General features: G+C 48.8%; 2 protein-coding genes across 11 annotated transcripts in view; one reads left to right on the plus strand and one right to left on the minus strand.

The window, feature by feature from the left end:
* Positions 1-9,360, plus strand: part of ZNF711 (zinc finger protein 711) — a 40,324-nt gene extending 30,964 nt beyond the window's left edge. For both annotated transcript variants that reach the window (XM_077286479.1, XM_077286480.1), the window contains 5 exons: positions 1,978-2,124; positions 2,726-2,863; positions 3,961-4,008; positions 4,532-4,669; positions 5,800-9,360. In XM_077286479.1, the coding sequence (XP_077142594.1) occupies positions 1,978-2,124; positions 2,726-2,863; positions 3,961-4,008; positions 4,532-4,669; positions 5,800-6,977 (1,649 nt within the window). In that variant the 3' untranslated portion in view covers positions 6,978-9,360. The remainder of the gene's footprint in view (positions 1-1,977; positions 2,125-2,725; positions 2,864-3,960; positions 4,009-4,531; positions 4,670-5,799) is intronic.
* Positions 9,361-12,404: 3,044 nt separating this feature from the next.
* The window catches only part of POF1B (POF1B actin binding protein), an 84,584-nt gene continuing 75,564 nt past the window's right edge, over positions 12,405-21,424 (minus strand). For all 9 annotated transcript variants that reach the window (XM_077286484.1, XM_077286491.1, XM_077286490.1 and 6 more), the window contains 4 exons: positions 15,741-15,869; positions 15,466-15,530; positions 13,894-14,002; positions 12,405-13,805 (listed from right to left, as the gene is read on the minus strand). In XM_077286484.1, the coding sequence (XP_077142599.1) occupies positions 13,800-13,805; positions 13,894-14,002; positions 15,466-15,530; positions 15,741-15,869 (309 nt within the window). In that variant the 3' untranslated portion in view covers positions 12,405-13,799. The remainder of the gene's footprint in view (positions 13,806-13,893; positions 14,003-15,465; positions 15,531-15,740; positions 15,870-21,424) is intronic.

The raw sequence follows: 21,424 nt of genomic DNA on the forward strand, positions 1-21,424 counted from the left end.
GCGAGTGTCCGCACCAGTGTGAGAGCTGGAGAAGTGAGTCTGTACTGGGCGAGTGTCCGCACCAGTGTGAGAGCAGGAGAAGTGAGTCTGTATACTGGGTGAGTGTCCGCACCAGTGTGAGAGCTGGAGAAGTGAGTCTGTATACTGGGTGAGTGTCCACACCAGTGTGAGAGCTGGAGAAGTGAGTCTGTATACTGGGCGAGTGTCCGCACCAGTGTGAGAGCTGGAGAAGTGAGTCTGTATACTGGGCGAGTGTCCACACCAGTGTGAGAGCGGGAGAAATGAGTCTGTATACTGGGCGAGTGTCTGCACCAGTGTGAGAGCGGGAGAAATGAGTCTGTATACTGGGCGAGTGTCTGCACCAGTGTGAGAGCGGGAGAAATGAGTCTGTATACTGGGCGAGTGTCTGCACCAGTGTGAGAGCGGGAGAAATGAGTCTGTATACTGGGCGAGTGTCCGCACCAGTGTGACAGCGGGAGAAATGAGTGCAGGACCCCTGACCGCGGCATCTCTAACACTCTCGATCTATGTATAGAGTTACCGTGATTGTTAAATGCTGGAGTCCTCCAGATAGAATCTAAACACCTACGTCCCGAACCGGCGCCGTTCCAGTGATCCCTGAGCTGTGTCTTCCTGAGGTCGTCACATCATGTCGTATGAGCGCTGCAGCCAGTCAGCCTCAGATGGAACTATGATGGCTGCAGCGTTCACAGGACATGATAATGTCACATGAGACACCATCGCTGGCAGGGCATCGGTCCTGGAGGAGAGGTATGTTTTTGTCCAGTTATGGACCTGTACCAAGCGTATGCAGTCCTATCCTAGGAGAGGTGATGACTTGCTGATCTCCTGGGTCCCGAGCACAGGACTCGTTGTGAATGGAGTAATGGTGGGACATGAGCACTGTCACCATTCATTGTCCATAGGACTGCCATAGAAAGCGGAGCTGTACTTGGCTGTCTCTGGTAGCCCCATAGACAATGAGCGCATGGTCGACCTCCACTGTATGCAGATCCCCTTTCTCAGGATCATTGGGGGTCACAGATCTCGGCCCCCAGAATATGTTGTCGCTGCCACATTGTAGTGTAATGTAAGTTAATGTGATGGTGTCGCTTCAAAAACCCTTATGCCACAAAATAAGCCGCCACTTACAGGGGGCCGCTGCGACCAGGCACCGTCTTGGTGTTACGGTGTGCCCGAGCCCAAAAATGATTTGATGTCCTCGGACACAGAACGCCGTTCTCTGGAGGCAGAAAGTCAGCTTTGGATGTGACTGGAGGCAGAATGCAAATGTAAACCGGAAGGAAACCATTTGTAGAAGTAGACAACACGTTATTCGACTTTCACACGTGTCGGAGTCTCCTGCATGGCTTTTCTTTATGTAACCTCATATCTATCTCCTACAGCAGCGTCATTAGTTGTGACAGTGCACTAGGAATTACCATGTAAGCGATTCACTCAAATTGGAAATGGGGGGGGGGAATAAAAAATGCAAAATAAATATAAAAACTTTGTAGACTGCAAAACGACAAAAGCAGTCCTGCCACCGATAACCTGGGGGCCAGGTCTGCAGCCCAGATCTTAGGGTCTCATCCCCTTATACAGCCCCCTGAGGTCACTTTTCAGCGTCCTGAAGTCGTGACCTGTGGATTTCTATATGGAGTATATTTTTGCAGATTGGATAGCTCCGATGTCTGATGCTGGATTATTGGAGTTTTGTTGTGGAGATGTAAAGTGTGTTTGCGTTCAGTGAATGTGAGACGTGAGGACGACATTAAACAGCCCGGACATCGCTCTAGCATGTCATATCGGGCGTGTTTGTGTTGTATAGCGCCGCCCTAGTGGGCGCTACTGGAAAGTGATGTTTCATTGGTGGGAACTTTTCTGCTACTGGCCATGTATCACTTCATCAAATCGATAGATTTTGGTAAAGCCCTTGTCTTCTGACGTTCTCCTAATTGTTACGTCTTCTTCCAGGGGGGACAGAAATTGTTACAGAGAGCGACTTCCACAACGGGCATCCCATCGCCGGAGTCCTCGAGCAGAGCGGTCTGGCTCGAGTACAGAGAGAGAAGATGGTGTACATGACTGTCAAAGACTCCACTCAGGAAGATGAAGATATCGGTAAGGAAACCTTTTTATTCTTCCCTAGACAGGAGTCACCTGAAGACTTTACAAGGGGTCGCCGCTGAAGTACTGGTAGTAACGCAGGTGCCCCAGTCTCAAGTTGTCTGCATCGGTCGGGGGTCCCGGCAGCTCCACTTTTCACCTTTTTGCTTCACACTGATGTGTATGGAGGGGCCTGGCTGCCTCATTTTACTGGCTGCGCCAGCTCCCTTCATGATACACAGCACTGATGACCGGATACCTGAAGATCCTTCCTGATCACAAGTATATCTGTCATTTCATTATAGATTACGCGCACCCCAAGCAGACATCCCCCAGAAAATAACACGTTTAATATTCATGCATCTTGGTTACATTTCTACATAAAATGTCGTGACTTTGTAGATTTTACATCCGGTCTGGTACTCTTAGTTACCTCTAGAGCTGCATAGAAATGCTGATGGTACCTATTCAGTATTTGTAGGCTCATTCCCACCATTTCTTGAGTACGTGGGCGGCTGTATTATTGTATCAAACACTGGCTCATCTAATAACATGGCACCTACTCATCCAGAAATCTGTGATATGTGATAGTCAATGACTTCTCCATTATACGCAGGCTGTGCGGAAATCGCAGATGAAGTTTACATGGAGGTGATCGTGGGGGAAGAGGAGGCTTCTTCTCTTCCAGAGGCTCAGACTGAGGATGCCAACCTGAGCAAGACCTTTGTTCCTGTGGCCTGGGCTGCTGCTTATGGTGGGTGAAATAGCTGCAGTCCCTGAGGACTTTTATAAGGCACTAGTGGAGATATCGGGATGAAGCCATAACCCAAATCACATTTAGGGCTCATGCACACGACTGAGTGCTATCCGTACCAATGATATTCTTTGGGGTAAAGACCACCCTCGATGGAGAATGTGGGAAAAACTTTTTTTTTTTTTTTTTTTAAATCTTTTCACTTTCCATGTCCCCAAAAAATGATGCCAGACTGATCAGACTAATTGGACCGTTTTTCTCAGATGTGGAGAAATCTGTCGTGTCAGCCTGCTCATACAATTAGGTGTCTAGTCTGTTAAAAAGAACCCCCCCCACTTTAGGATGATGGCTACAACCCCCGTCCTGTGCACCTCGGTACACACTATATATACTCTTCCCATCTTGTGCTGGAGCGGGCCAGCTCCCACGACCTCTAAGCTCGGTTATCGCTGCTGCCGATTGGCGGCAGCCTTTTTGTATTCCACCAGAATGGAAGTCTGCTCTGATGGAATAGAGAAGGCTGCAGACAATCTGCGGCCGAGTGTGGTCATTATACAACTCTGTATATTTGCATAAATCATCCATCACTACTGGATGTTTAAAACAAAAATATATTTTATTTTGTGTGCTCAAGTTAGCAACTTTTTAGTGGAACATGCTACTAAATATAAAGAGAATTTGATATTTTGAAAAATTTGGCGCAAAAATGTCAACAAATACCACAAAACAGAAAATGAAAAGTGACTTGAGAAATTATGCATTTTTCCCCAAAATGGAGCTTACCCTTTGCCACATGTGTTTTTTGTTTTTTGCCTTCCTCTGGATCAACATGTTAGGGCATGTTAGGTTAGGCTATTGGTTGAACTAGATGGACTTAGTCTTCCATCAACCTTAATAACTATGTTACTATGAATCAGGCGCACAAAGCAAAGTTAAAGTAACTCAAAAATTGTATGGAATGTCTTTAAAGTGGAATATATGTATCTGTCTGTGTTTCCATTATTTCGGGATGATGCCGAGGGCCAGAAAGCTCCAGAAGTTACTACTTTGAATTTCTATGTAATTGTTGATTTTATTATTCTTTTTTTTTCCTGTAGGAGATGAGCGGGAGCTGCCCAGAAAATACGGAGACTGGCAGGAGACTGGTAAGTCATCAGAGTGAAATTGAAAAGTGGTGTCTTTGCATTGTGATTGTATCACCTCTCCAGGGGGATAAGTGTCTGTCCCCATCGAGCTCAAGAGCGAGGGTCCCGAATCCCTTCTTGGTGGATCAGCCTCAATACATATGCTCTGACGCTCTATTCATGATCTATGGGAGTCGTGAAGATCAATATTAGAGTGCTGCGCTCGGATGTCTCCATCAGGCTTATTGACAATGGTGGGGGGACACAGGACCGGATTCTTTTGAGTATCACAAAATATACATGAGGATATCGCGCCAAAAACGTACACATAGGAAGATAGACAATACCTACAAGGAGCCAAAAGACCCGTAGAGCTTCATGAATTTGTCTCCACACAATTTTGCATTCAGCTCTGACTGTGCTACACATGTGATATGACCATACAGTACATTTATTAACGAGCATAGGGTCAGTGAGCTGCCTCATAAACGGTTCACAATCCAGTTTTTTGTTTTATTATCCTTATGACATTTTATTCCAACAGGAAACTTGGAGTCTCGACAAAACAAGAACGGACCAGCGACCCAGTACCTACAGATCTGCGACAGTATCGCCACCAGCAGAGCGCTGAAACAAAAAGCCAAGAAGAGGAGGAGAGGTGACGCCAGGCAGTGGCAGACAGGTATCACCAGAACCTAGAACTGGGCGCACAAAATGGCCCGGAAAATTAAACTTGCCCCTGTGTGCTGGGTTTTGTGCTGGACATTGCTTAATATTTTATTATGTATTAAAACCTACATGGATGTAATATTAAATATGAATCCTACAGTGACGCTGCACATCACCGATGTACAACTCACACAGCGTATACTTGGGAGATGGCGACATCCTTCTGCCGGAGGTCCTGGAAGACTTCGGCATTTATTGGAGTTTTTTTTTGTTTTGTTTTTGCATCTTGTATTGGATTGACGTTAAACATCTTGAGTGCTGGGAAGGAAAACTTACCTAGTAGTGATGAGCGAACGTGGTCGGGAAAGGTGTTATCAGAGCATGCTCATGTGCTAATAGTGTCTTGGGCATGCTCGAATAATATGTTTGAGTCCACGTGGCTGCATGTCTCTCAGCTGTTTGAGAGCTGCAAAACATGCAGGGATAGCCTAACAAACAGGAAATCCCTACATGTGTGGGGGCTATCAAATAGCCGAGAGTCATGCAGCCATGGAGGCTCGAACATAGCATCCGGGCACACTGAAGGCTCTCTGTTAGCATACAAACATGTTTTAACACCTTATCTGAGCACGTTCGTTCATCACTACTGCCTAGGTACATGGTCACACTACACCACTCAGAATTTTACTGTTGGGGCCAATTTCTTCACCTGTGGTGTAGTGTGACCATGTACCTAGGCAGGTTTTACTTCTCAGCCATCGAGATGTTTTAGGCCAGTCCAATACAAGGTGCAAAAAAACAAACACTATATGCTGAAGTCTTCCAGGACCTCTGGTAGAATGATGCAGCCAGAGATTACGGTCAGGGTGATGGTCCGGGTCGTGCTAATCGAATCGCACCAACTGCTCATGGGAAGTCGCTGACCCTATGTGTCACATGGGGAGAAGACTTTATTGTGGGGCTCCATGATCCTGCAGCATTATCATTCAGGTCACAATTTTTCAGGACTTCCATATTCCGGGCGCACTTTATTTTGGGGTCCCCTTTTGCTATAGGTTAGTTAATATGTCATGGTTTCTTCACATGCTGATCCTCTGCTGCAGTATTTAGTGCTTTTTTTCCTTTTTGTGTTTTTCTTTTCAGCTGTCATCATCGGTCCAGACGGACAGCCGCTGACTGTCTACCCTTGTCACATATGTGGCAAGAAGTTTAAGTCCAGAGGTTTCCTGAAACGACACATGAAGAATCACCCCGACCACATGATGAAGAAGAAATATCAGTGCACGGACTGCGACTTCACCACCAACAAGAAGGTCAGTTTCCACAACCACCTGGAGAGCCACAAGCTGAGCAGCAAGTTGGACAAGACGCACGAGTTCACCGAATACACGCGGAGGTACCGGGAGGCGAGCCCCCTCAACTCCAACAAGCTCATCCTGCGAGACAAAGAGCCCAAACTCCACAAGTGCAAATATTGTGACTACGAGACCAGCGAGCAGGGACTGCTGAACCGGCACCTGCTGGCCGTCCACAGCAAGAACTTCCCCCATGTGTGCGTTGAATGCGGAAAGGGTTTCCGGCATCCCTCTGAGCTAAAAAAACACATGAGGACGCACACGGGCGAGAAGCCGTACTTGTGCCACTATTGTGAATTCAGGTGCGCCGACCAGTCCAACCTAAAAACGCACATTAAAAGCCGGCACGGGACGGACTTGCCCTACAAATGTGAACAGTGCCCGCAGGCATTTACTGACGAAAAGGAACTTTTAAGGCACACCGAGCTTTTTCAAGGTCACAAAACCCACCAGTGCCCCCATTGTGACCACAAGAGCACCAACTCCAGTGACCTTAAACGGCACATCATATCCGTTCACACCAAGGACTTCCCCCACAAGTGTGAGGTGTGCGAGAAGGGGTTTCACCGTCCTTCAGAACTCAAGAAGCACAGCGAGACCCATAAAGGCAAAAAGATTCACCAGTGCCGCCACTGTGACTTTAAGACGTCAGACCCCTTCATACTGAGCGGCCACATCCTCTCCGTTCACACCAAGGACTTGCCCTTTAAATGTAAAAAGTGCAAACGAGGCTTCCGGCTTCAGCTCGAGCTCAAGAAGCACATGAAGACTCACAGCGGCAAGAAGGTGTACCAGTGTCAGTACTGCGAGTACAGCACCACCGACGCCTCGGGATTTAAGCGGCACGTCATCAGCATTCACACCAAGGACTACCCGCACCGCTGCGAGTTCTGCAAGAAGGGATTCCGCCGGCCGTCAGAAAAAAATCAGCACATCATGAGGCACCACAAAGAGGCCGTCATGTAGCAGCGGCTGCCAGGGGACGACTGCAGCTGCCGCAGGGGACGACTGCCGCTTCAGAGTTTGGAACCGCAGACTTTTCTCCTTTTATCATTTTTTTTTTAATTATTATTTATTTCTTGCACTTTGCTGTGCGTTCCTTGGTCATGAAGGGGTTAATCTTTAATTGTGCACTAGAGCACGTGACACACGTGTAACTGACCAACGCTGAAAATAACGGGTCAAGGTTGGGGGTGGGGTGGAGCAGGCTGCAGGACAACCACAAGAACCAGCACTCTGCAGCTCGCCCACCTCCGCTTGGACTCGGATCTATGACTGGTCGAGGGTTCACAAACGCTCGTTTTCAACTTTGTGCCTGAACGTTGCAATTTCCATGTGCTGCAAAATGAAGCGATTGTGCCCTTCTGGAAAACGCCATGGCGGCGGATACGTGTATAAAGAGTTTACAGCGCTGCTAACAGGACGAGGTGACGGGGTTCAGTATTGATCCAGTAGCATTTTTATTATTTCCTGATCCTAAAGGTGGAATGCAGCCAGATACAAGGTGCTAGATAAGGCGGCGTTGCCCCCCGGACACAGCTTCTTATCGTTATTACAGTGGAGTGTGGTTTTATTGTACGTACGTATGAGTCTGATGGAGTTTTCTGTTATTTTAAATATATGTAAATAAGTATATATTATATCTATAAATGGAAGATTATACCAGAAAATTAGCACTTTTATCTAAGATACGTCTGTGAGCGAGGGACGGCAGGAGGTGGTGGCGCTTCTGGACAACTACTGCAATGCTGAAAATCCAATAACATTGTAGAGATTTGTTATTAATGTTCTGCACAGCGGGGTTTCCATCACTTGTGGACTCTCCCTAAATCATTTTACACACTGCGGATTTAACATGGATTTTTATTTTTTTTAAGCAAAAGTACCAGCTACTTAGATGAAATTTCATCAAACCCTGCTGTCCATGCTGTGGAGTTTCCGCATGTGAGTTGATCTGCAGTGCAGATATTTTTCCTTCGTACATGCTAGCACGTGGTATGTATACTGCAAATACGCAGCAATGTCTCAAATTTTCTTTTGCAATATCCACGTGTCGTACATGCAGGTTGTGTTGCGTTTTGTAGCCTGTATAGACTTTCCATTTCTGTGGATTTTTACTGCGGATTTGAAATCAGTTAACGAAATTCCTGTTTAACTGCTGATTTTGCAGCAAGGTGCAGGTAGCAATAAGGTGATAAAGAATTGCTCAGGCCTGGCCGAGCCTTTACCTGCAATGCTAGAGCAGGCAAAACGCTTTTGGTTGGAGCAATCCTTCCTTTATTTCAGACGTCAAGAGGAGGGGAAAAAAAAAAACCCTGTACACTTGTAGGATTGGATTCTCCCCAGTTGCATCCGTCCGTGTGTATACAGAGTGATGGCCGCTCATGTAGGCCTCGGCGATGGAGACGGGAGAGCTGTGTACAAGTATAGAGACCCTGACTGGTTATGGCTGCACCCAGGAGCTGAAGTTTCACTGATGCATGCGCTTTCCTCTGTCATTCGGAGCAATTTTGCAGTAGTTGTCCTTCAAGCTTCACCAGGACCGGATCAGTTCAAAAGCCTCAATTCTTTCAGTGGATGGAATCGCCCATAATCCCATGCTGTGCCGTACCCCAGTGTGTGTATTTTTCCCATCAGCCTCTGCTGCCCCCTGTAAGGGGGTCCGCAGATCCTATAGTTTACAGTGAACATATACGCACCTCTCTCTCGAGTGCCGCTGTGTTAGCATGCCGCCGACCATAAACCACGGCCCGGGCCGAGTACGGGAGGGCAGGCGTTCTGGAGTATTAAGCGTTTTATGTGACTTTATATTCGTTTGTGGGACGTCGGTAATTGGTGCAGACTCTTATGACTGGAGGTGAAAAACCCACCTTAAGCATGTGGAGCAGATTTTCGCAGAATCTTTCTGAAGCAAATCTGCCGCAGGTGAACTGACCCTAAAGATCGCGATGCGGGTTGTGACGTGAGGTTCCGTAATTCTCTGCAGCACTTGGGGAACCTTCGCTGCACCCTGTAACCAAGCCTCCATTATAGGGGTCTGTCCTGGGACCGCTCCCAGCAAGTGGCTACTTTTTTTGCACAATTGTATCAAATGAAAAAAAATGTGTTTTTTTCTGTTTTGACTTGTGTTTTTGTTGTCCTTTTTTTTAAGAACCTGTTCTATTTTATTTTATTTTTTATTAATGAATTTCAGGTAAAAAGTTCCTCTGAGATGAGCCGGTAACGTGGCTGTATGTGGGTGTAAATGACGTACACGTTGTAAGATAAGATTGTTCATGTGCGAATATTTGTGTTTCCTCATCATAACGAGCATCAAATAAAGAGCGGATCTTGCATTTTATTTTTACCATTTCTACCAACCATTACTGACCGGGTGTGTTCAGCGAGCAACCATAAAGGTTTCTTCTATGCTGAAAATCTCAATATTCTGCTGGGGAAGCTTCCAAATCCTTCAGTTGTGAAGGCTTGCCCATGGCTTATCCTTAGGATAGGGCAAAGTCCTGGACAATCCCTTTAATTTTTCTCTCCTGCATTAGAGTTTTGTAAGGTCTTAGTAACAGTTAGCAAGGCCGAAAAAAGCCATTTCTCCATCCAGTTCAGCCTATATTCCATCAGTCTGTCAGAATAAATCCCCAGATCTACGTCTTTCTAAAGAACCTAGTAACTGTAAGATACAATATTGTTACGCTCCAGGAAGACATCCAGGCCTCTCTTGGACCCCTCTACTGAGTTCGCCAACACCATGTCCTCAGGCAAGGAATTCCAGATTCTCACTGCCCTAACAGTAAAGAATCCTCTTCTATGTTGGTAGAGAAACCTTCTCTCCTCCAGACGCAGAGAAATCCCCCTTGTGACCATCACCTTCCTTGGTATAAACAGATCCTCGGAGAGATATTTGTATTGTCCCCTTATATACGGTTATTAGAACGCCCCTCAGTCATCTTTTTTCTAGACTAAATAATCCTAATTTTGCTAATCTCTCTGGGCATTGTAGTTCCCCCATCCCCTTTATTAATGTTGTTGCCCTCCTTTGTACTCGCTCTAGTTCCATTATATCCTTCCTGAGCACCGGTGCCCAAAACTGTACACAGTACTCCGTGGGTGCTTTAACCAGGGATTTGTACAGAGGCAGTATAATGGTCTCATCATGTGTATCCAGACCTCTTTTAATGCACCCCATGATCCTATTTGCCTTGGCAGCCGCTGCCTGGCACTGGCTGCTCCAGGTAAGTTTATCATTAACTAGGATCCCCAAGTCCTTCTCCATGTCAGATTTACCCAGTGGTTTCCCGTTCAGTGTGTAATGGTGATATTGGTTCCTTCTTCCCATGTGTATAACCTTACATTTAGCATTGGTAAACCACATCTGCCACCTCTCAGCCCAAGTCTCCAACTTATCCAGATCCATCTGTAGCAGAATACTATCTTCTCTTGTATTGAATGCTTTACATAGTTTTGTATCATTTGCAAATATTAATATTTTACTGTGTAAACCTTCTACCAGATCGTTAATAAATGTTGAAGAGAACAGGTCCCAACACGGACGCCTGTGGTACCCACTGGTCACAGCGACCCAGTTAGAGAATATACCATTTATAACCACCCTCTGCTTTCTATCACTAAGCCAGTTACTTGCCCATTTACACACATTTTCCCCCAGGGTCACTGATCGGTGACAAGCTGACAGGCAGAGCGTGCCCTGTACTGATCGGTGACAAGCTGACAGGCAGAGCGTGCCCCGTACTGATCGGTGACAAGCTGACAGGCAGAGCGTGCTCCGTACTGATCGGTGACAAGCTGACAGGCAGAGCGTGCCCCGTACTGATCGGTGACAAGCTGACAGGCAGAGCGTGCTCCGTACTGATCGGTGACAAGCTGACAGGCAGAGCGTGCCCCGTACTGATCGGTGACAAGCTGACAGGCAGAGCGTGCTCCGTACTGATCGGTGACAAGCTGACAGGTAGAGCGTGCCCCGTACTGATCGGTGACAAGCTGACAGGCAGAGCGTGCCCCATACTGATCGGTGACAAGCTGACAGGCAGAGCGTGCTCCGTACTGATCGGTGACAAGCTGACAGGCAGAGCGTGCTCCGTACTGATCGGTGACAAGCTGACAGGCAGAGCGTGCCCCGTACTGATCGGTGACAAGCTGACAGGCAGAGCGTGCTCCGTACTGATCGGTGACAAGCTGACAGGCAGAGCGTGCCCCGTACTGATCGGTGACAAATAGTGATGAGAGAGTATACTCGTTGCTTTGGTTTTCCAGAGCACGCTCGGGTGGTCTTCGAGTATTTATGACTGCTCGGAGATTTAGTTTTCCTTGAGGCAGCTGGATGATTTACAGCTATTAGCCAGCCTGAGTACATGTGGGGGTTGCCTGGTTGCTAGGGAATCCCCACAGGTAATCAAGCTGTCTAGTAGTCGCAAATCATCCAGCTGCGGCAAGGAAAAACTAAATCTCTGAACACTAACACTCGGAGACCACCTGAGCGTGCTCGGGAAAACCCGAGCAACGAGTATACTCGCTCATCACTAGTGACAAGCTGACAGAGGCAGAGCATGCCCCGTACTGATCAGTGACAAGCTAACTGAGGCAGAGCATGCCCCGTACTGATCAGTACAGGGCACGCTCTACCTCAGTTAGCTTGTCACCGATCAGTACGGGGCACGCTCTGCCTCTGTCAGATTGTCACCGATCATTACGGGGCACGCTCTACCTCAGTTAGCTTGTCACCGATCAGTACGGGGCACGCTCTGCCTCTGTCAGCTTGTCACCGATCAGTACAGGGCACGCTCTACCTCAGTTAGCTTGTCACCGATCAGTACAGGGCACGCTCTACCTCAGTTAGCTTGTCACCGATCGGTGATAAGCTGAGGCAGAGCGTGCCCTGTACTGATCGGTGACAAGCTAACTGAGGCAGAGCGTGCCCTGTACTGATCGGTGACAAGCTAACTGAGGCAGAGCGTGCCCCGTACTGATCGGTGACAAGCTAACTGAGGCAGAGCGTGCCCTGTACTGATCGGTGAGAAGCTGACAGAGGCAGAGCGTGCCCCGTACTGATCGGTGACAAGCTAACTGAGGCAGAGCGTGCCCCGTACTGATCGGTGACAAGCTAACTGAGGCAGAGCGTGCCCCGTACTGATCGGTGACAAGCTAACTGAGGCAGAGCGTGCCCTGTACTGATCGGTGAGAAGCTGACAGAGGCAGAGCGTGCCCTGTACTGATCGGTGACAAGCTAACTGAGGCAGAGCGTGCCCTGTACTGATCGGTGAGCTCCTGCAATCTAATGGTAATGGACAGCCACCTGTATAATATTAAATGCAGCTCTGGCTGTGACTGGAGTATGACAATACTGTTACTTGTTAGTGCAGAATTTTCCAGTCTCGACACAATTCTCATGGTTTTTATTTTTTTATTCTAGAATAAATTCCATAGCGGCTTCTATTCATCAGTGTACAAAATGCAAACTATACACCGTACCAGCAAGAAGAAGCGACCGGGGGTTGTCACACCGTCCAGGTATTAGATATTTCCACCATCAGCCCCAACAGACCCCGTGATCCTCATCTCTCAGGATCATCTCACGCATTGCCTGGAGTCATGTAACATTCAGAAATGTGAATGCAAACTGTGAAAGCCCCGGCACATCGTAATGTTACTGATAATGAGATCCTTTGCTTTAAATTGTCTTATACCAAGTTACATTATGTGCGAGCAGCTTCCCCACACGCTGCAATGGTGAACGCAGCTCTGGATGTGAATGGAATACACTCCAGTCACAGCTAGAGCTGCATCGACAATTGGTGGTGGTTTCACACTTTACCCTACGATTTCTTGCATTAGTCTCTGACGATGGATGGGACTGGACGAGATCAGTAAAGCAAAGAAACCCACATTGTATATTGACCCCAGAAGATTTTTTTTTTTTTTTTTTTTTAATTTTTGCATTTTTATTTCTGAATGTTTTTTACGCTATAAAAAAAAACAAACTAGAAAACTGAACAACCCCATCCGACAGGTATTAGCATTTCATGTAAACCGCAGTAATAAGTCTGTCCCCATCATGATATACAAGATACGAGCAGCCGGGTGGATCTCCGCACGATCCGCACACGGCGGCGCTTCACCCCAGAGATTTATCAGCTTTATAAGGAACCATTATAATACACCCATAACATCAGGACTAAGTCTGTGCTCCCCTGGAGCCTCGCACACACCGACACCGCACCCAGCCGTCAGAGCCACTACATGACATAACCTCTGGAGGGGAATCCGAGCCGCCGCCATCATGGCCGCTCCCTGCCATCATGGCGGCGGCTGTACCCAGATAAGGAGCCAGGAAGCTGAGATGTGGGGTGCTGTATGCTGGGTCCTTGTCAGGACTGGATCTATGGATACATTACAGGCCCTGGGCCACTACTGTGACAGATGACCCCCATCCATCAGTCCTTCACATAGGACCCCACATACAGCGACATGTATCTCAGCTTCCAGGTCCTCCAGAAGACTGCAGTTTAGGAGTCACTGCTCTAATCTTTATCCAGTTCCGATCATTTATATACATCCAATCTTACAGAAAACCGCGGTAAATGTAACGGCACCATAGTCATCGCCCACAAGGGCACTTTCCCCTATTAATATGGCCATCCGATGCTTGCTGTCAGTGAACGTGTGTGCGAGGCCCAAGCCTCATGTCTGGACCTCGGACACTGATAGATTGGACGTCTCGCGACTCGGGTCACACACAGGAGACCTGTCGGCAGCACTGGACCGGCAGCAGCGGCTCATTCATTCCTGAAAGGGAGAACAAGTAATAATATCAGTGTTAGGCACTAATACCGCCTGCCCCATAGTCCGTGCCAGGACGGCGGTCACCACTTACATGTTGGGTTGTTTGTCGCCGCTCTACGACGATGGTCTGTGTTCCCGTCGATGGAGACGTGTCCTTATAGTCGGAGAGCAGCCGGAGAATGGGGTAATGATTACTGTACCTGAAACAAGGGGACGAGGACAGAAGCTTACTATACGATAGAAGGGCCCATCAGCTTTCTGTCTCTCCTCCATGCTTTACACTAAGCACAGCTCATTATTTTACCCTTGAATAAGATTATTAAAAAGTGCAAACAGCAAAGTTCTGCTTTAACCCCTTCCTGACAGAGGTCATGTAGGTTTGACCTACCTCGGGGGTGGGTGTACGAAGGGAACGCGGGGGCAGGGCTAAGTTGTTTAACCACTTAAATGCTGCTCTCAACCTCTGACAGCAAGTGTCACATCAATTAAAGCCCCTTAAACCCCCCACCACCCAACAGTGTCAATCGTCTGCCATGTTACCACCATCTTTGTACCCCCAATAGTGATCATTTGATCTAACTTTAAGTAAAAAAAAAACCTTCACACAGCGGTGCACCCGAGACTGTCCCGCAGCACCTCCCCCTCCTCTCCAGGACGGTCCTGCAGCACCCCCCCCCCCCCCCTCCCCTTCATGATGGTCCTGCAGCATCCCCCCCTCCCCTCCAGAGACTGTCCCGCAGCACCCCCTTCCCCTCCAGGACAGTCCTGCGGCACCCCCACTCCTCCCTCCCCAGGGACTATCCCGCACCCCCCTCCCCTTCATGATGGTCCCGCAGCACCCCCCTCCCCTGGGACGGTCCCGCAGCACCTCCCCTCCCCCACAGGACGGTCCCGCAGCACCCCCCCTCCCCTCCCCTCCAGGATGGTCCCGCAGCACACTCCCTCCTCCCTCCCCTGGGACTGTCCCGCAGCTTCCCCCTCCTCTGGGACAATCCCGCAGCACCCCCACCCCCCTCCCCTCCCGGACTGTCCCACAGCACCCCCCTCCTCCCCTCCAGGACTGTCCCACAGCACTCCCCTCCAGGACTGTCCCACAGCACCCCCCCTCCTCCCTCCCCTCCAGGACAGTCCCGCAACCCCCCCCCCCCCCTCCCCTCCCCTCCAGGACGGTCCCGCAACCCCCCCCCTCCAGGACGGTAATGGAAAACCACCCCCTCTCCTCCAGGACGATCCCGCACCACCACCACCTTTCTCCCTCCCCTCCAGGATAGTCCCGCACCACCCCCCTCCTCCCTCTCCTCCAGGACGATCCCGCACCACCACCCCCCCCCCCCCCCTCCTCACTCCCCTCCAGGACGATCCCGCACCACCCCCACCCCCCCTCCTCCCTCCCCTCCAGGACGATCCCGCACCACCACCCCCCTCCTCCCTCCCCTCCAGGACGATCCCGCACCACCACCACCCTCCACCCTCCTCCCTCCCCTCCTCTCTCCCCTCCTGGACGGTCCCGCAGCTCTCGGCCTCGTGTCTAGAGGCAGCTCGGGATGTGACTGGAGCAGTCATTTCACGGGTTTTTTGCACCATCATGTCTGACTGCATTCTGTTCTATCATGTTTATGGTTTGCTCTCCTCAAGCTTTGTGCCCCCCGTGTCGTCCACTCACTTTCTGGTGATGACCTCCTGGCTGACGCTTTTAGATTCTCTCAGTTGTCGCAGCCTGAAAAGCTCCTGAGGAGAAAGTAACAACACACAAATCAGCTCCGGACAGTGACACATTGTAGCAAACTCCCCAGACTGCAGCGATGGAAATCCGGGTGGCCATTGGTGGTCTTGCACCATTGTGGCCCTTTGTCCAGGGAGCACTTTCAACCGTCTGACCCCCGTATACCAGCAGCAGCCATCCCGCCCCCATAGTATTGGCTCCTCTCTAGGATTTACCTCCTGCTGCCTCCTGATCTGAGAGTCTCTCTCCTCCAGGGAGGACGTCAGCTCCTGCAGCCTCATCTGTAAATCGCTGCTGCTTCCTTCCCGAGAAATCACATCATGCTGGAACTTAGAGATCTGGGACTGGAATACACAATTCGTCCACACGTCACCGGCACATCCCGCACCCAAAGTTATCACTCCGCATCACATCAACCTGTCGGCGAACTCTGAATAGAACTGAAAATATTTCACAATGCTTTAGAATCTGACAGTCATTGGATGGCGCTGTGCTAATCTGATGCCATTAGGTGGCGCTGTACTAATCTGATGCCATTGGGTGGCGCTGTGTTAAACTGATGTCATTAGATGGCGCTGTGCTAATCTGATGCCATTGGGTGGCGCTGTGCTAATCTGATGCCACTGGATGGCGCTGGGCTAATCTGATGCCATTGGATGGCGCTGTGCTAAACTGATGCCATTCGGTGGCGCTGTGCCACAAAATAAATAAGCTGCTTCTGTCCTAGTTCTCACGACATTCAGCCACTAGTTGGCCCTGTTCTACGGAGGACAGATAAGCAGCTTACAGCCTAGGTTTATTGACACACGATTATATGATGGCATCGTGTTGTAGACGACCAGACAGGCTGAACTAGGCGCCGCTGTCCTACAATAAATCAGGTATGTTGTGTGCTAGATTTAATGAGCTGCGTCACCTGCAATATCCTATAGAGGACCAGGTATCCTGCTTATGGCCTGGGTTTCAAGTCTGAATATATACACTGCTCAACAAAATAAAGGGAACACTTAACAGAATCTAACTCCAAGTAAATCAAACTTCTGTGAAATCCAACTGCCCACTTAGGAAGCAACACTGACAATCAATTTCACCTGCTGTTGTGCAAATGGAATAGACAACAGATGGAAATTATTGTCAATTATCAAGACACCCTCAATAAAAGGAGAGGTTCTGCAGGTGGGGACCACAGACCACATCTCAGTACCAATGCTTTCTGGCTGATGTTTTGGTCACTTTTGAATGTTGGTTGTGCTTTCACACTCGCGGTAGCATGATACGGACTCTACAACCCACACAAGTGGCTCAGGTAGTGCAGCTCATCCAGGATAGCACATCAGTGCGAGCTGTGGCAAGAAGGTTTGCTGTGTCTGTCAGCGTAGTGTCCAGAGGCTGGAGGCGCTACCAGGAGACAGGCCAGTACACCAGGAGCCGTGGAGGGGCCGTAGGAGGGCAACCTCAGCCTTTGTGCAAGGAGGAACAGGAGCAGCACTGCCAGAGCCCTGCAAAATGACCTCCAGCAGGCCACAAATGTGCATGTGTCTGCACAAATGGTTAGTAACAGACTCCATGAGGATGGTCTGAGTGCCCGACGTCCACAGATGGGGGTTGTGCTCACAGCCCATCACCATACAGGACGCTTGGCATTTGCCACAGAACACCAGGATTGGCAAATTCGCCACTAGCGCCCTGTGCTCTTCACAGATCAGGTTCACACTGAGCACATGTGACAGACGTGACAGAGTCTGGAGACGCCGTGGAGAGCGATCTGCTGCCTGCAACATCCTTCAGCATGACCGGTTTGGCAGTGGGTCAGTAATGGTGTGGGGTGGCATTTCTTTGGAGGGCCGCACAGCCCTCCATGGCCTTGCCAGAGGTAGCCTGACTGCCATTAGGTACCGAGATGAGATCATCAGACCCCTTGTGAGACCATGTGCTGCTGCGGTTGGCCCTGGGTTCCTCCTAATGCAGGACAATGCCAGACCTCATGTGGCTGGAGTGTGTCACCAGTTCCTGCAAGATGAAGGCATTGAAGCTATGGACTGGCCCGCCCATTCCCCAGACCCGAATCCGATTGAAGACATCTGGGAAATCATGTCTCGCACCATCCACCAATGTCACGTTGCAATACAGACTGTCCAGGAGTTGGCGGATGCTTTAGTCCAGGTCTGGGAGGAGATCCTCAGCAGACCATCCGCTGCCTCATCAGGACCATGCCCAGGCGCTGTAGGGAGGTCATACAGGCACGTGTAGGCCACACACACTACTGAGCATCATTTCCTTGTCATGAGGCATTTCCACTGAAGTTGGTTCAGCCTGTAACTTCATTTTCCACTTACCGTATATACTCGAGTATAAGCCGAGATTTTCAGCCCAAATTTTTGGGCTCAAAGTGCCCCCCTCGGCTTATACTCGAGTCATGATCGGTGGTGGGGTCGGCGGGTGAGGACTGTCATATACTCACCTAGTTCCGGCGTTCCTGTCGCTCCCCCTGCCCGTCCCACGGTCTCCGGGTGCCGCAGCTCTTCCCCTGAGCGGTCACATGGGACCGCTCATTAGAGAAATGAATAGGCTGCTCCACCTCCCATAGGGGCGGAGCCGCCTATTCATTTCTCTAATGAAGCGGTGCCGGTGACCGCTGATAGAGGAAGAGGCTGCGGCACCGAAGACCAGCTGTCCGGGGGAAGGAGCGGGACGCCGGGAGCAGGTAAGTATGTCATATTTACCTTCCCTCGTTCCACACGCCGGGCGCCGCGCCATCTTCCCGGCGTCTCTCCGCTCTGACTGTGCAGGTCAGAGGGCGCGATGACGCATATAGTGTGCGCGCCGCCCTCTGCCTGATCAGTCAGTGCGGAGAGACGCCGGGAAGATGGCGCCGAGGAGCTGCAAGCAAGAGAGATGAGTATGTGTTTTGTTTTTTTTATTGCAGCAGCAGCAATGGCACAGATTTATGTGGAGCATCTATGGGGCAACGGTGCAGAGCACTATATGGCACAGCTATGGGGCAATGGTGCAGAGCACTATATGGCACAGCTATGGGGCAACGGTGCAGAGCACTATATGGCACAGCTATGGGGCAACGGTGCAGAGCACTATATGGCACAGCTATGGGGCAACGGTGCAGAGCACTATATGGCACAGCTATGGGGCAACGGTGCAGAGCACTATATGGCACAGCTATGGGGCAATGGTGCAGAGCACTATATGGCACAGCTATGGGGCAACGGTGCAGAGCAGTATATGGCACAGCTATGGGGCAACGGTGCAGAGCACTATATGGCACAGCTATGGGGCAAAGGTGCAGAGCACTATATGGCACAGCTATGGGGCAACGGTGCAGAGCATTATATATATGGCACAGCTATGGTGCAACGGTGCAGAGCATTATATATATGGCACAGCTATGGGGCAACGGTGCAGAGCATTATATATATGGCACAGCTATCTATGGGGCAACGGTGCAGAGCATTGTATATGGCACAGCTTTATGTGCAGCATCTATGGGGCCATAATGAACGGTATGGAGTATCTATTTTTAATTTTGAAATTCACCGGTACCTGCTGCATTTTCCACCCTAGGCTTATAAACTCGAGTCAATAAGTTTTCCCAGTTTTTTGTGGCAAAATTAGGGGGGTCGGCTTATACTCGAGTATATACGGTAGATTTTGAGCATCATTCCAACTCCAGACCTCCGTGGGATATTAGTTGTGATTTACATTGATCATTTTTAGGTTTTATTGTTCTCAACACATTCCACTATGTGATGAATAAAGATTTACAACTGGAATATTTAATTCAGTGATATCTAGGATGTGGGATTTTAGTGTTCCCTTTATTTTTTTTGAGCAGTGTATATATATTATGGGAGCTTTTCCCAATAGTTTCTTCTGCTCCGTATGAACTGTGACCATACAGAGCAGAAGAAACTTGGCAGTGTAAAAAATAATTATATATAGGAATGTCTCTAAATATACAGTACAGACCAAAAGTTTGGACACACCTCATTTAAAGATTTTTCTGTATTTTCATGACTATGAAAATTGTACATTCACACTGAAGGCATCAAAACTATGAATTAACACATGTGGAATTATATACTTATCAAAAAAGTGTGAAACAACTGAATTTGTGTCTTATATTCTAGGTTCTTCAAAGTAGCCACCTTTTGCTTTGATGACTGCTTTGCACACTCTTGGCATTCTCTTGATGAGCTTCAAGAGGTAGTCACCGGGAATGGTTTTCACTTCACAGATGTGCCCTGTCAGGCTTAATAAGTGGGATTTCTTGCCTTATAAATGGGGTTGGGACCATCAGTTGTGTTGTGCAAAAGTCTGGTGGATACACAGCTGATAGTCCTACTGAATAGACTGTTAGCTGCTATTTTCTTGCCATAATACAAATTCTAAGTAAAGAAAAATGAGTGACCATCATTACTTTAAGAAATGAAGGCCAGTCAGTCTGAAAAATTGGGAAAACTTTGAAAGTATCCCAAAGTTCAGTGGCAAAAACCATCAAGCGCTACAAAGAAACTGGCTCACATGAGGACCGCCAAAGGAAAGTAAGACCAAGAGTCACCTCTGCTTCTGAGGATAAGTTTATCCGAGTCACCAGCCTCAGAAATCGCAGGTTAACAGCAGCTCAGATTAGAGACCAGGTCAATGCCACACAGAGTCCTAGCAGCAGACACATCTCTACAACAACTGTTAAGAGGAGACTTTGTGCAGCAGGCCTTCATGGTAAAATAGCTGCTAGGAAACCACTGCTAAGGACAGGCAACAAGTAGAAGAGACTTGTTTGGGCTAAAGAACACAAGGAATGGACATTAGACCAGTGGAAATCTGTGCTTTGGTCTGATAAGTCCAAATTTGAGATCTTTGGTTTCAACCACCGTGTCTTTGTGCGACGCAGAAAATGTGAACGGATGGACTCTACATGCCTGGTTCCCACCGTGAAGCATGGAGGAGGTGTGATGGTGTGGGGGTGCTTTGCTGGTGACAGTGTTGGGGATTTATTCAAAATTGAAGGCATACTGAACCAGCATGGCTACCACAGCATCTTGCAGCAGCATGCTATTCCATCCAGATTGCGTTTAGTTGGACCATCATTTATTTTTCAACAGGACAATGACCCCAAACACACCTCCAGGCTGTGTAAGGGCTATTTGACCAAGAAGGAGAGTGATGGGGTGCTACACCAGATGATGACCTGGCCTCCACAGTCACCAGACCTGAACCCAATCGAGATGGTTTGGGGTGAGCCGGACCGCAGAGTGAAGGCAAAAGGGCCAACAAGTGCTAAGCATCTCTGGGAACTCCTTCAAGATTGTTGGAAGACCATTCCTGGTGACTACCTCTTGAAGCTCATCAAGAGAATGCCAAGAGTGTGCAAAGCAGTCATCAAAGCAAAAGGTGGCTACTTTGAAGAACCTAGAATGTAAGACATAATTTCAGTTGTTTCACACTTTTTTGTTAAGTATATAATTCAACTATGTGTTAATTCATAGTTTTGATGCCTTCAGTGTGAATGAACAAAATTTATAGTTATGAAAATACAGAAAAATCTTTAAATGAGAAGGTGTGTCCAAACTTTTGGTCTGTACTGTATATTATGGGACTTGAAGTTTGACTCTGTGAATCTTGCTTTGGTTTAGTCTAATACCTGGACTTCAGGACAAGCAGCCACAAGGTGGCGATGTCTTACAATACAGTACAGGCTACTCTCAAAGTAGATTTAATGAGCTCCAGCCACTAGGTGGCGCTGTTCTATGTTGTGGCCCCACAGGTTTGCGGCATACGGCGCAGAGTTCAGGTACCTTGCGCGGTCTCCATCTGCGCTGACTGCATTGCTGGAGGAGCCTCTGGATCCTTCCTCCACCAATTAGTGTCAGCACAGTGGAGGCAG

This window comes from Ranitomeya variabilis, chromosome 2, assembly GCF_051348905.1.
Source record: "Ranitomeya variabilis isolate aRanVar5 chromosome 2, aRanVar5.hap1, whole genome shotgun sequence".
NCBI lineage: Eukaryota > Metazoa > Chordata > Amphibia > Anura > Dendrobatidae > Ranitomeya > Ranitomeya variabilis.